At 33.5% G+C, this 14183-nt stretch overlaps 2 protein-coding genes and 1 long non-coding RNA gene across 27 annotated transcripts; all 3 read left to right on the forward strand.

Annotated features, from left to right (window-relative positions):
• The first annotated feature begins 779 nt into the window (after window positions 1-779).
• LOC148772169 (uncharacterized) lies at window positions 780-2915 on the forward strand. Of its 3 annotated transcripts, none has more exons than XR_016034568.1 (5): window positions 780-1456; window positions 1651-1713; window positions 1821-1930; window positions 2028-2319; window positions 2584-2915. It is a non-coding gene; the product is annotated as an uncharacterized LOC148772169 (long non-coding RNA). The 3 variants fall into 3 exon arrangements; XR_016034569.1 differs by having other exon boundaries at window positions 790-1456; window positions 1651-1701; window positions 2244-2319; XR_016034567.1 differs by having other exon boundaries at window positions 792-1456; window positions 2244-2319.
• Window positions 2916-6354: 3439 nt separating this feature from the next.
• Window positions 6355-10097, forward strand: LOC148772170 (uncharacterized). Of its 23 annotated transcripts, none has more exons than XM_088825929.1 (13): window positions 6398-6636; window positions 7258-7342; window positions 7418-7567; window positions 7750-7860; window positions 8040-8080; window positions 8178-8257; window positions 8463-8564; window positions 8647-8695; window positions 8953-9011; window positions 9184-9263; window positions 9411-9490; window positions 9602-9692; window positions 9847-10097. In XM_088825929.1, coding segments are annotated over exons 3-11 (570 nt in total). In that variant the 5' UTR covers window positions 6398-6636; window positions 7258-7342; window positions 7418-7520; the 3' UTR covers window positions 9412-9490; window positions 9602-9692; window positions 9847-10097. The 23 variants fall into 23 exon arrangements, with proteins under 23 accessions (XP_088682072.1, XP_088682027.1, XP_088682063.1 ...); XM_088825935.1 differs by having other exon boundaries at window positions 9623-9692; XM_088825933.1 differs by having other exon boundaries at window positions 9411-9477.
• A 2506-nt stretch (window positions 10098-12603) lies between these two features.
• Window positions 12604-13327, forward strand: LOC105978155 (zinc finger protein ZAT6). Its single transcript, XM_088814871.1, has one exon. The coding sequence runs from the start codon at window positions 12604-12606 to the stop codon at window positions 13306-13308; it is 705 nt and encodes a 234-aa protein (XP_088670997.1). The 3' UTR covers window positions 13309-13327.
• The last annotated feature ends 856 nt before the right edge of the window (window positions 13328-14183 follow it).

Genomic DNA, 14183 nt, shown 5'->3' on the forward strand with positions numbered 1-14183 from the left:
TGTAGCTGTCGATTGGTGATAGCGAAAGAGATGATAGAAAATCTGAAAACATACTGTTAAAAAATTATCACGTAAAAATACCAAAAACTTCACTTCACTGTGATGAACAAACATACAATAAACTATGATTGAAAAAGTATTCGTAAAATCTGGAAAAATGAAATTTCCCATCGAACAAATATAACAAACGACCAAATAAGAATTTTTTATAATTATAACAAAAAGAATGTGAGATCATGTCGTATAATTCATTTCTACGTAATGAAAAGTCAGAAAATCCATTCTATGCAGTAAACTTGTAACATAATAATGACTCAAAAGGCAGAATGTTCTATAATTGTTTCAAAAGCACTAAAATAAATCTTTTCAAAATACTATAACACAACAATATTATTTTAGGAGTAATATGCTAAGAGTTCTTCAACATAAACCTAATTTAAAGTGGATGACAACCTCAAATAAAATATATTAACTAAATCCTTAGTTCAAAATAAAATTTAACCCACATCCTTTTATTTTTGTTTAACCCGAAAATATCCTTAATATAAATAATAATAAATTAGGTTTTACTCTCATTAATCTCTTTCCCCTCCTTTTTTTTCCCAGCCACCCCACCTCCCGTCGTTTTCTCTCTTCTTTTGAATCGTTCCAACTTTCACCCCTTTCTCTACTTTTCTCATATTTTTGCAGACTGAGGATTTCGGTGCCATCGAAATTGGAGAACCCAATCCAGATCTTCCACGGAGTGGTAGAGAAGGCTAAAGGGGGAGATGCGGAGATCTCGAAATTTCGAGATTTTTGGAGACCTCGGCGGTGATGCGGCAGAGCACTACTAGAAAAACGCCATTTAGCAACGGCAATAAGCGATGGGTAATGAATTTGTCTCTAAAACTAATATTTAGCAACGGAATTCGCGACGGTATACAAAATCGTCCCTTCAGCTATAAAGTTTGAACAGTAGCTACGCAAATTAGCTACGGACAATAAATTCGTTTCAAACAAAAAGATTTAGCAATAATTGTAGTGACAGCCAAAGATCCGTGACTAAAACAAAGTATCAATTATTTAATTCATGAATTCATCGTTCACCATTTTTCACTTTTCATTTCAAAATAAAGAAACCCATTTCTTTGTTTTTTCCCATACTCCCAAATTCTCCAATCTCTCCTCAACCCTTTCGTCTCCCTCAATAACCATTCAAGCTAAGTCTTAGTCGGTCCACCATCTTCCTATACGCAAATCACCATTCCCCATCTTCCCTCTCGTCGCCGGTTGAAAAAGGCAAACACCCAAAGGCTCTTAGTTTTCAAGTCCGCCGCCGCCGACCACAAGGCAATCTCTGTAATTCTCACCGAACACTGTTGCGGCACGCTACCCTAGTCGTTCGCCGGTATAGATGATGCCCATCATTAGAGCCGCTAGCCATATTTGAAAGAAAACCCTAATCTTAAATTGGGTAAATTATTTTATTTCATTTTTTTAATTCGAATTTTTTGTATGTTTAATGTCTTGTTAGGTAAAAACCCTAATTTCTAATTAGGTACATAGATTACTGACATAAAATCTAGCTGATATGATAGATTTTATTTTATTTTATTTATTTATTTATTTATTATTATTATGTTGAATAAATTGTTTTTGTGGTACTAGTGACAAAGATTTTGAAGCTTTAGTGAACAAATATTCAGATTGAAGACAACTGTAAGAAGAAAGGTTATTCAATTTCAGTTTTTGAATTACTTTAGAGAATGATTGTTATTCATTTTTTTTTGTGCTTGGTTTATATAATTTACTAATCACATTAATTATATGTTATTTAGTTCCAGGTTTTGAGTTTAAAATTGTGCGTCTGGACTGTATGTGAACAAGAGCTAACATAATTAAGTTGGGGAAAAATAACCGAGGCTGAAACACTTGTGCAATTGAGCAGGTAATATGATAGATTAATTAGTTTTTGTAGAACATTTAGTGTATTATATCCTTTTGATTTTGTTTTGTTTTTTAGTTATATTATAAATATTTTTTAGGAAGAAGTGAAGGTTTAAAGAATCGACCCAATTGGTATACAAAGATGATACCTATAATTATATACCGAGGATAGAAGATTTTGAGATTATATTTGCAGCAAATGATGGTTAGTTGTTGAAATATAATGGTTTGGTTATTCGTATTCCTTTTATTTTAGAAATATTTGTTGTTTATTGTGCAATAATTTTAAGTTAAATTTCATGTTTAATTTCTAGTTCTGCAACACCTGATACATGTAAAGATGATCGAAGATGAGAGTGAGAATTTGAGCAACCTGTGTGTGTGGTGAAGGTATGCTACTTTAATAATTTACTAATTTTAAGTCATACATTTTGTTACAATTCTTCTCTAATCTTTATGATAAATCTAATATTCTGATTATTCTTTTATACTCATTCTACTCAATGCATCTTGTTTTACCACCCTATGTTTTGCATACAAAGTTATGATCTATCAGATATTGTCATAAGTTTCTCATTTTGTCTCTTTTGTCTTCTCTGTCCTTTGTTCTTTGTTACATTGCATTAATTTTTTCTTTTGGTTTACCTAATCCAGGAGATGTTAATGGAGATGAGGCATTAGTGACAGTGGTTATATAAACAAGTTGGAGACAGTACTTTCGCTTGAGGGAGTTGGATGACAGATAAAAAGGAACAACTTTTCAAGAGTGCAAGCTAATATTTCATACTGCCATCGAGCACAAAACTCAATCGGAAGGATCTGTTAGAGATACCATGTCAACATTGCAGTTAAAGGATTGATTTTTTTTTGTTTTTATTGTGACTATATTGCAAACGGTTAGAAGATTGTAAATGGATGTTCTGGTTGGATGTTGTATTATGATTTTTATCACACATGCAAAGCTATATATAAGATCATTTGCTTGATTTAATGCTATGTTCTCGGAAAGTGTGGTATTTTTTTAAGAGTATATATGCATCAGGCAATAAATTTGAATAGGTGTTATTTGTGTTGAAATATTTAATAAAATCGAAAACATAATAGAGATTTTGGGATAGATCTATCCATAGTAGTGACGGATTTTGCGAGAAAGTATTTGTTAAGATTAACGACGGATTTGGCGACAACATACTCCATGGCTAAATATGTGACGGATATCGCAACGATTTATAGCCGTTGCAAATTAGCTACGGATTCTACCTCGTCCTCGCTAAAAATTAGCGACGCGGTTTTTATCGATGGCATTAGCAACGGACCGAATCTGTCGCTAAACCCTCTTTAGCGACGGATATTCGCAATTTAGAGACGAATATGTCCGTTGCTAAATGGCATTTTTCTAGTAGTGGAGCAGGCGGCGGATGTAGAAGGGAGGAACGGAGGTGGCAATGACGGCGGTGGTCGTGTTTATAGAGGTGATGGTTATGGTGGGGATGGCCATTGGAGACGGTGGTTGAGATTAGATCGACGGTGGGTGGTGGTTGTATTAATCTAGGGTTTTTTCCCGACGCTTGGATTTTGGTTGACGGCTAGGGTTTTGTTGATAGGAGTTGGCGGCGGCTGCTAGGGGTTGGCGATGGCCGAGAGTTTGTTTTGCTGCTAGGGTTTCGAATAGTACGCCGTAGTAAACCATAATACGCTGTAGTATATCATAGTATACCAGTATATTATAGAACATCAGTACACCATAGTATATCGTAGTATATCATAGTCTACTATAGTATTGACAACAAATAAAATTAAAAAAATACGTAAATTAAATTAAGAAAAATGAAAAACATATTTGTTTGTAATTTTCAGTATTATATAGAAAAGAAGAATTTTATTTGTTTTACAAATAGTGTAAGAAATGCTAAAATGTTGAAAGGAAAACAAAACATCGTTTGTGTAAAACAAAAATGAAAATATTTGATGAAAAATGAAAATATTAGATGCAAACTAAAAAGATGATAAATGCACTTTGAATTTTACTTAATGCATAATTCGAATTTGTGAGTGGAGGGGTATTTTCGGAAAGAATTTTGTAAGGGATGTGTAGCAAATGTTTAGTTAAACTTGTCATTTAGTTCTAATAAGTTTTGTCAACATAGACTTATATCTTAAGGCCCCATTATTTTATGATGAAAAAAAGAGATCCAAACTTACCAGTATGATGAAGAAGAAAATAAGAAAGAAATAATGCACAACCGTGAACACCCAAAAGCTTGTTGAAGACACACATAGAATTTGATTCATGATAAAGCGTAATAAAAATGGAGCATACACAAATTACAAAGTAAAAACATTCTAAACAAAAATTAAGTTTGCAAAATCTTTCGGTAAAACATAAAATCCTGTAAAATTTTGACAAAACATCTGCCAACAAAAAGATTATAACTTATTTATAAACATAAATCAGTTTTGCAAAATGTTTTGGTACAATTTATTTATATTCTTGTCAAACGACTTCATGTTTTACTTACAAATCGAAAAGCGGTATTTATCAAAAGAAGAAGCCGTAGGATGATGAAAAAATAAAATTGAAGTATTCTAAACAAATGAAAATCAGATTTCTTTACATTTTTTTTTCTAACGACAGCTTCACTGAAAAAATTGAACCAATTTATTTAGGTCTAGAGTTATAGGGCCAAAATAATTTTCTTTTATATATAAGATATTAAAGGAATTGACTTATTTGTGAAAGAGATATAGCCCTAAACCTATAATAATAAAGATGGTTGGTCAAAAACCCCTTAACTAAATGAACAAATAAGTTCGAAAAAGAAAAAAAATATGCTTAGGCCATCTCCAACAGCTCGTTTAAAAAGGGTTGTCTATATCTATAATTTAGCAGGTCAACAATGAATACAAAACCACTTTTAACATCACACTCCAACAACATTGTTTATATTTTAAACAATTATTATATTTTACTATTTTGCAAAAAAAAATTTTTAATTAATTTCAAAAATTATATTTCAATGACCATATTCCAACAACTATATTGTAAAAACCATTTAAAAAATTATTAAAAATAATAATTCTAACCAATATATTAATATTATTAAGTATTATATATATATATATATATATATATATATATATATATATATATATATATATATATATATATATTCGTCAATACAATTTCAACTTTGGACATATTAATTAATTAAAAAAATTACTTGAAGTTGAACTACCATATTTTGTGGTTGAATATGATTTAATGTGATTATTTTATTATTTTAAATGCTTACACTATTTGTTAAAAATTAACTTTAGTTATCCAAATTTGAGAAACCAAAGTTATTCTTTTGACATATTCTAAGCTTTTGCATTTTGTTGTTGGAGATGTGGTTTTTAGTTGAGATTGTGCAAATAATGTAAATTATAGGTTTTCATTACATTGTTGGAGTTGCTCTTATGTTTTTTCCGGTCGTGTTGTAAGACAAATATAGTATTTTAGGTAATAGATTTTTCTACAGTTTCTCAAAAGGAAAAAAAAAAAAAAAAAAGATTTTTCTACAAGTTAGCTTCTATGTGTTGTTTTCTTGTTGGAGTTATGATTTACCTTAATTAGGCATTATGATTTTAGGGATGAACATGAGATATCTACGGAAATAACTGTAATATCAAAATTAAGGTAATTTTAAGTTCTTGTCATAAATCGTGATTAATAAAAAAAAATGTAAGTAATCAAATATAAGTGTGTGATATATAGATATTGAATCTGTATTCAATATATGAAAATCTGGACATCAAAAGTAGTATGGTAATTAATAAAAAGAGGCCAATCAATAATTCTATGCACATCTGATTATTTTGCTTGAGTGTTTGTTATTCGGATAGCTGCACATGATCACACACCACTCGTATATATGTATGTTTAATCGGTAGTTATTCAATTCTATATACGATTAACAATCACCTAATGTAAATAATCCATTGTGGCAAATAACTCTGATTTCGGATTTTCCAGACTTTATTTTTTATTTGTACCTTTTTTTTTTTAATTTTATCAAATATTTGATATTTTAGCTAACAAAAAAAATCAGGAATAGTTACACAAAAAGTTATTTAACCCTTTTTAACCCGCACACACTACAAACAAATATATTTTTTGTGACAATTTATTGTGACGAAAGTAAAATTCGTCACATCAATAACAAGTTTATATGACGAAATCAGATGTCGTCTCATAAAGTAATGTTTTATGAGACAAAATTATTTTCGTCACATTAAGTTCATCTTATGCGACAACATTATAAATTCGTCTCGAAAAGAAATGTCTGACTCATTCCAACAATTGGTGCACCCGTTTTAGTGATAACATTTAGCTCTTTTATGACAAAGTAATTTCGTCACATTCATTTTTATTGTGACAAAATTATTTTTGTCACAAAACCAAATAATTTATAATTAAATATAAATTTAATTATAAATCTTTTACAATTAAATCTTTTGTCATTTAGCAATTCAATATTATTTTTCCCATCTTTTATTTTGCATCCGTCTCTTGTTATTTTTCTCTCACCATTTTCCTTCCACTCGCTCTCTCGTTTCGCTTGTCGCCTCCGCCACCTCCGCCAGCGTTTCGCCTGTCGCCTCCGCCACCACCGCCAGCCTTCCGCCGCCTCCGTCACCACTAGCCTCTCAATCGATTCAAGTAAGGTAATTTTGTTGTTCTCAATCTCTAACTCTAGCCTCTCTACCTCTGCTCATCTGTCATTTTTTTTCTCTCCCAATCTGCAATCGAATGTTAGGATTTTGGTTAGAAGTGCGTAAACTGGAGTTTTTGAGCCTCTACATTTACACCGCTGTCATTTTTCTTCTCTCTAATTCTGAAATCTAATGTTAAGGTTTTGGCTAAAAGTTCGTAAACTAGGTTTTTGTCCTCAAAATTAAATTAAGGATATCTAATTAAATTTTCAAAATTCATTGAAGAATTCTTCGGTGTTTGAATCTAAATTAGGTTTTCTGATTCAGAATTATGGAGTTTTCTGGTATGGTGCTTCAATGGAAGTGTAATAATGAAGCCCTAAAGGAAGAAATGAAGAGTGAAACAAGCATAGATAAAAATTGAAGTGCATAGATGGAATCCCCCTGCTCTTGTTTACTATCTATTAATTTTCTTTAGCCCAAATACTTGTGTGTTCTCCTTTGTTGGTTCATCTGCTTCGCTGGTGTCCGTTGAAATCGGCATTAGCTTTACTGACTGTCTCTAAGTTATTGTATGAATATACTTATGATTTATTTATATGAATTTTTGGTTTGTTTGATTGACTAATTAAGATGAACGAGGATTAAAAAGCGCAAAAGCAAGGAAGATGACGAAAAACACAAATCTCACAAAAAATTCCAAGCGCCATTGAGAAAGGTATTTTCCAATACCTGAATTCCATTTAAATTGGGGTTAATATGATATTTGTTAAAACCTTGGCATACAAAAAAGACCTCTTCAGCTAAATAATGGTGAATTAACCAACGGTACGAAGATAAAGAAGAAAGAACAGAGGGTGTAGGCTAAAGAAGAAAGAACAGAGGGGGTAGGCGAAATGTTAACCGTTAATACATGCGCCTGTTTCTCTTATTCAAATTCCAAGGTAATGATTTTTCATTTGCAGTCTGTTTAATTTCGATTTGGTTTTCTTCTTTGTTGTAGATAATTTGATAAAGATTGGGCAATTTCTATCCCTAATTTAAAGCTTCAGATTGATGGGTTTATCTATAATTTTCATTACATTTGAAATAAGAAATCTGAGATTATGATTGATTGACTGAACTGGTTATCGCAAGTGAGAGGCAATTTGCAGATGTGTTTGTGCCTTGTCGATTTCCCAAAGGAAGATGCTTCTCTCTTAAGATGGGATTCACTACACACCAACTTCTGCAAAGGTACTCTCTTTCAGACTCTGAATGTAAGAAAATTGATTGTTGTCTGTTAGATGAGTCGAGTCGAAATCGATGTAAATATCGAGTTGTTTTTTCCGTAACTAATGTTGATTGTTAACTTCAACTGTGAAAATATGTGATATCTCCGCATTGATTAGTTACCGATGCTTTCTCTAATGCAGGAGTACTGCAAATGCAGGCGTATGGGCTGTTGTCGTATCAGGTGCAAAAACGAGCGACGATTATGCAATTAATTGCTAGATAATATTCTATGTTCTTTTTGGAACTAATGACTCCTTTGGATTGTGCTGTTACACCAGGTGTCGATGGCGTCGAAGTTTCTTCCGTTAAAGAGTTCAGTTTTACAGCCACATCTTCTGACAAAGACGACAAACTAAAGGTAGTGAATACTGTAATAGTTTTCTCATTATGTTGATAGTTTGTAATGACTTCTTTCTTTTCGGGTTTTTTTTCTCATGGTTTCTTTGCAGATCACTGTAGAGGTTTCCGGAACCAAAACGCAAGAAATATATGATAAAGTTTTCGCCAAAATGTAGAAATAATTTTTTTTTCGTTTCCCTAATGTAGAATATACCTTCTTGCAGATACCGAAAGAGATTCTTTTGGAAATTCTAGGCCCGTCGAAAGTGTACCACCAAGTTATTAAGAAAGTGATAAACATTGCAATTGCTAAATATGTAGCTAAGGTATATATGTTGCTGCCTTTACTCGACTGCGTATTCATCGAATGGGGTTATTTATATAATTAGAATTTTCTTGAAATTGCAGGAAGGTTTGAAAGTTGGTAAAGATTTACAAATCTTTAAATGGAATTCAGGTCTTGGATTGTTGTAAAGTTTCCGACTTGTTTGGCAATTTTAAATTGAAGGAGACTTAGTCTATATTAGCTTGGGCATTCAACGTGGATTTGTGTTTGTTCTAAATTATCTCACATTTTGCTTAGGAAAATTAGTAACTGTGCTAATAAGTATATTTTTGGATTGGGATATTCTGCTCCATATTAAATTATTTTTCATTTTCATTACTTGTTATGGTGGCCTTGAAATTTTAACCAATTCGAATTTCTTGCTTCAGATAACAAGTTGAGTGGGAAACGTAAAGACAAAAGCCGCAAGCATGATAATTCTTCAATTGTGAGTTTCTTGCTAAACTCTATATGCCCCGAAAAGTGTTTGTGCATGTCAGCGGGTGATGAATTGATTATAATTCAATCTGAATCGCCTGTGTAACACCAAAATTCATTTTAACTAACACAAAATTTTAGATAATAGTTTTAATTAATGTCATCTCTGGTTCTTTTTGCAGGAAGAACAACACTATGGGATTTCTCCTCTGCTACAAAATCAAAATCACTTATGGTGGTGTTGTCAGGGGCATGCACCTTGGTTCCTTTCTAAGATTTAACTTACTATGCATAAAGTTAGTGTGTAAGTATAGTTGCCTAATTATTGATTTTCCCTTTGCAGAATAACAAGCAAGGAATGAGCTAGTGTGTAAGTATAGTTGTCTAATTATTGATTTTCCCTTTGCAGAATAACAAGCAAGGAATGAGCCTTTAGCGGGATGGATTGAGTAGAACCAATCACTTTCTTAGTCAAGGTTTCTCTTCATTGTACGGTTTGTATGGATTTCAGATTTCTTATACTTTTCGTATTCATTATACAATATACTAATTATTGATCAATATGATAAAGTTGCTATACGAGTATCTTTGGTTGTGTAGACTGTATCCTTATTACTGCAGCTTGATTCCGTTTAAGTTCATATTGCTTGAAAGGAAAAGTTTCCGTGCAAAGGTGCATCTTTGTCTTCAGGTAATAGTACTACAACTTGATTGCTTTAAGTTCATGTTAGTATTTGCATATTCCGCTCAATAATTTCCATGGTGAAAAGTTAGAATTCATTAAATTTCAGAACACTCTAAGGTACTTGTTCGGTTATTTAACGTCACAAATCTTTAATTTTCAGGTTGTTAAAAAGTTAAGAAGTTAGACAATTTTTCGAGAACTCCCGTTCCATCATTTGAAGCAATGGTTGGAAATAGAATTGCTACATTTTACTTATCCATTGAAGTACAAAGAAGATTGTGAGAAGGATATTGCTCCACTAAAGGAAGGACTTTGTATTTATATATTATGTAGTTTAATTTTAATGTAAGTTTCAATTTAATTTGTATGTGAAATGGTACGATATATTGCAATACAATTTTATTTTCGAAATTGTTGTTTAGTTTTTTGGAATTGTATTATTAGTTTCTTTAATTTAAATGGTAATAATATGAATAATATAAATAGTATGTGGGGATGATAAGTTGATAATTAATTCAGGCTTTCTTATTGGTCTAAGAAAAAATTTGTTTTTCATTTATTTATTGCAAGAGTAAACTAAATAATTATATTCCTTATAGAGAACCTAAAACAAATCCTAATTAAGATCCAATATTAATCTTCACCATCACTTAATAAATACCACTATATAATACAAGATCCTCTTTTCTAAAACCTCACTCTCTCTCAACAATCTCTGAAGAAAACTCTCTCTCTCTCTATACAATAAAAAATTTCAATGGCTCTTGATCGCTTGAGAATTGGATCAACAATAAGCCCTAGCCGGGCTCTGATACCACTTGTCACGGAATTGTTCCATGAACGACGAACCGTGAGGCCTTAGCTTCTTCTCGCCCCTAGCGATAGCTAAGTCAGCATCTCCCGAATGTGGTGCGAATGCTAAGTGATGGAAAATGAACAAAGAAATTAATAAGATTAGAAACTTTGTAGGAAAGTACTTGTATTGCTTGAATGTCTTGGATTTTTTAGATTTTTTGTTGGATGATTACAAATGAAGTCCCTACTTCTATTTATACTAGGCCACCTCCTTAATGGGCGGTGGAGATCTATTTGATCTACCAGCTAGGAGTTGTTCACTAGAACACTCCAAAGTATTTCTACAAAATATCTACAAAGGGAGGATTTTAGAAAATTTTATAGAATCCTCCAAGAATCACTATATACACTTGGGAAAATCGATACAATCGAGAGTAGAAGAAGGTAAAGTAATACCGAGCCAAGTAAATGGGGAAAAGTGAAATTTACCATATTTTATATTATTTTATTTTTCTTTCAAGGTTTATTTACATTTATTTAAAAAATACAAAATTGAGCAAGAGAATGAGAAGTCAAATAATGACTTGAGTTTGAATTCATTTAGTAATATCTTTTAGGTTTAATTTGTAACACATAGTTTATACTTTTTTTTTAACGGGAAAACATAATTATATTAGGGACCCATTGTCAGAAACAGTGGAGGGTCACACCCTCCAAAGAATCTAAAGTCTCACGTGAAACAATATCGTGAGCTAGTTTATTGGCATCACGCTTTACAAACGGAAAGGAAATAGAAGAGAAAGAGAAAAGAGCGAGCTAAAACCGCCTCCGTAATAGCGCCGAATGAAGTAAGTGAAGAACCTGAGCCATTAAGCGCATCAATCGATCACCGGGAGACAATCACCCTCAATAATAATGCCAGGCCATCCGAAGCTTAACGCGATAAGAGTAAGCTTGTAAAACGGCCCGAGCTTCCCCCTCGGCAGGTAACACTCGGCCAAGATGCCGAAAATTCTTCTACCACACACTTTGACCTTGTGAATCATTAGTAACCATAGATGTGTAATAGTGATCATTACCTCGCGGAAAAAATTGCGTCAACGTTAACTTTAATCACCCCCATCGGTGGTGGAGATTACAAAATGGCCTGGGACCGTTTGTCGACAACGCTCCGGCGGTGGAGGCGGTTTCTTTGGAGATGGGAAGTGTTAAGCAGAACTCGCGTGATTCGGATGATGGTGGTGGTGATCGGTTGGCTTCTAAGGTTAGTGGATTTTATTAACTTTTTTGTCTGCAGGATAGAATTGTAATTATATGAATTTGGACGAGGGTACTAATGAATTTGCAAAGTGTATTTAAACCCAGATTTTTCTACTAGTTAGCTTCTATTTGTTGTTTCCTTGTAGGAGTAAACTTCATATAGATTATTTACCTTAATTAGGCATTATAATTTTAGGGATGAACTTGAGATATCTACGGCAATAGGTCTATATGGAGTATCAAAATTAAGGAAATATTAATTAGTTCCTAAATTCTTGTCATAAAATCGTAAGTAATAAATAAATTTAAATAGTAAGTCTGTGATATGTAAATATTTAAGCTGTATTAAATATATGAAAATTGGACATCAAAATTAGTAGTGGAAATAAAAAGAGGTCTAAGTATATGGGGAATTATATACTAAACCAATTTATTTAACTCGAATATTTGGTAATTGTACATATAAACATTCATCCAATATAAAATAACCGCAAATTAACAGTGACCGGGTGTAAATAATGGGACTTTCTTATTGGTCCAAAAGAAAAGGAGCATCCACATATTTTATTTTTGACTTGAGAAAAAGTCGGAAGAGAAACACAATTGCCCTAGTCAATTCTGAGTCATTAGCATCTCTCTCACACACATACACACACTTTCTCTGTCACATATACACGCACGAAATAATAATATTTCCATATAGACAACCCTAAAATTAAAACAAATCCTAAATAAGATCCAATACAAATTTCTTCACCATCACTTAATAAATACAAGACCCCTTTTTCTAAAAGCTCATTCACTCTCTCTCTCTCTAAACAGTTTCTGAAATCTCTCTCTCTCTACAATAAACAATTCCAATATGGCTCTTGATCGGTCTTTGAATTGTAGCGCCGTCGTGGGGTCGTGGAAGAAATCATCGAGGCGATCGAAGCGATGGTGTCAGTTAAAACTCGGAGCCGACGAGATTTTGGCCGCCCAAGGTCTCGTCATGCTCGCCAGAAGCGGCGGCGGTCCTTACCCATCTCCCCCCGCCGCCAATCACCTGATCACTGGAGAAGCCAAACACGGTGGTAACAAGCCTGCCATCTCCGCCGCCGCTTCACTCGACTTCAAGATATCTCAAGAATGGGTCCCTACTACGCCGTGCCCGCCGCCGGCCGTGCCCAAATCGTACAGGAGTTGCGCCGACTCCGGTAAGGGTTTCAATTCATACCAGGCGCTCGACAGAAACCCTGACGCCGTCATCCCCGCCATCCCCGCCGCCGCAATCGAAAGAAACCCATACGCCGTCATCCCCGCCGTCGCCGCCGCGTCCACCAGATGCACCTCCGGCATGAATCGGAGTGGTAATAAGCTTCACGAGTGCGAAATCTGCCACAAAACCTTCACATCGGGACAGGCTCTCGGCGGCCATAAGCGCAAGCACTATGAAGGCGTCATCGGCGCCGGATCTAAAAAGAGCCGGAAAACCTCCTCAAACGGCAGCGCAGCCAGCCCAAAGATGATCCTGGATTTTGACTTGAACCTGCCGCCGCCGCCTGATAATCAAGATTTCGAGTTTTAATGAATTCAACAAGTGGAAACTGCTCAGCCGCCACCTTTATACGTATGAAAAATATCTTTAAAATATTTTTCTGGAGTGTTTGTTTATTGTTCCATATTATTTAGGATTCTGTGTATACTTTTATACATTCATTTAAATTCAATGAATTATTTTTTCAATGCCTATTTTTATATTCTTTATCGTTCTTGAATTTAGTTTTTTTTTTTAATACCAAAAGTAAAATTTTATTGAATCAACATGTATGAATACAATATAGGACTTCATTGAAACCTTGTTTGGTCTAACAAGAATATGGTATGCCAATTATTTATGAAAATTAGAAAAACCTAACCTATATATATAAGAAAATAAAACGCTTAACAACTGGTAAGCTACTCGATTATGCTATTTGGATACATGATTAATTTTCCCAATACGGTTGTAACAACTTCGAATCCAACTCGATAATAATATGATAAATGCCAAGTTGAAGGCACATCTGCAAACCTTCTCTCGTGGTCATAGCTTCTGCATACAGAACTCGGAAATCTCTTTAGAAACATGAAAAAGCTTTCATCTCAACCCATGCATAATTGCGTAAAATGCCCCCTCCGGTGCTACCTTCATTACTATGTGCTCCATCCACATTGATCTTGAACCAGCCGATTCCGAGGGTTTCCATTTTAATCTGTTTCTCGAATATGATCGAGGTTGATGAATAGCTTAATTAATTACTAGAATGTTACATCCCAACTAGATTCCTTGTACTTGACTTTCAGTCCAACACACATCAATAGCAACACCATATAAAACATACAAGAAGGAATAAAGGAAAAAGAAACACAGTGCCACAAAAAAAGAGATACCAAAAACATAGCTATATATGTCAACAATAG

The sequence above is a fragment of the Erythranthe guttata genome, chromosome 2 (assembly GCF_056151865.1).
Source record: "Erythranthe guttata isolate IM_541 chromosome 2, IM_541, whole genome shotgun sequence".
In the NCBI taxonomy this organism is placed as follows: Eukaryota; Viridiplantae; Streptophyta; class Magnoliopsida; order Lamiales; family Phrymaceae; genus Erythranthe; species Erythranthe guttata.

Excerpts from the sequence above, each read along its gene's own strand:
- LOC148772170 (XM_088825901.1), top strand. The coding sequence starts at position 7,521 with ATGTTAACCGTTAATACATGCGCCTGTTTCTCTTATTCAAATTCCAA. Across the intron at positions 8,081-8,177 it reads ATGGGCTGTTGTCGTATCAG|GTGTCGATGGCGTCGAAGTT; the intron begins GTGCAAAAACGA and ends CTGTTACACCAG. Across the intron at positions 8,565-8,646 it reads TTGCTAAATATGTAGCTAAG|GAAGGTTTGAAAGTTGGTAA; the intron begins GTATATATGTTG and ends TTGAAATTGCAG.
- LOC105978155 (XM_088814871.1), top strand. The coding sequence starts at position 12,604 with ATGGCTCTTGATCGGTCTTTGAATTGTAGCGCCGTCGTGGGGTCGTGG.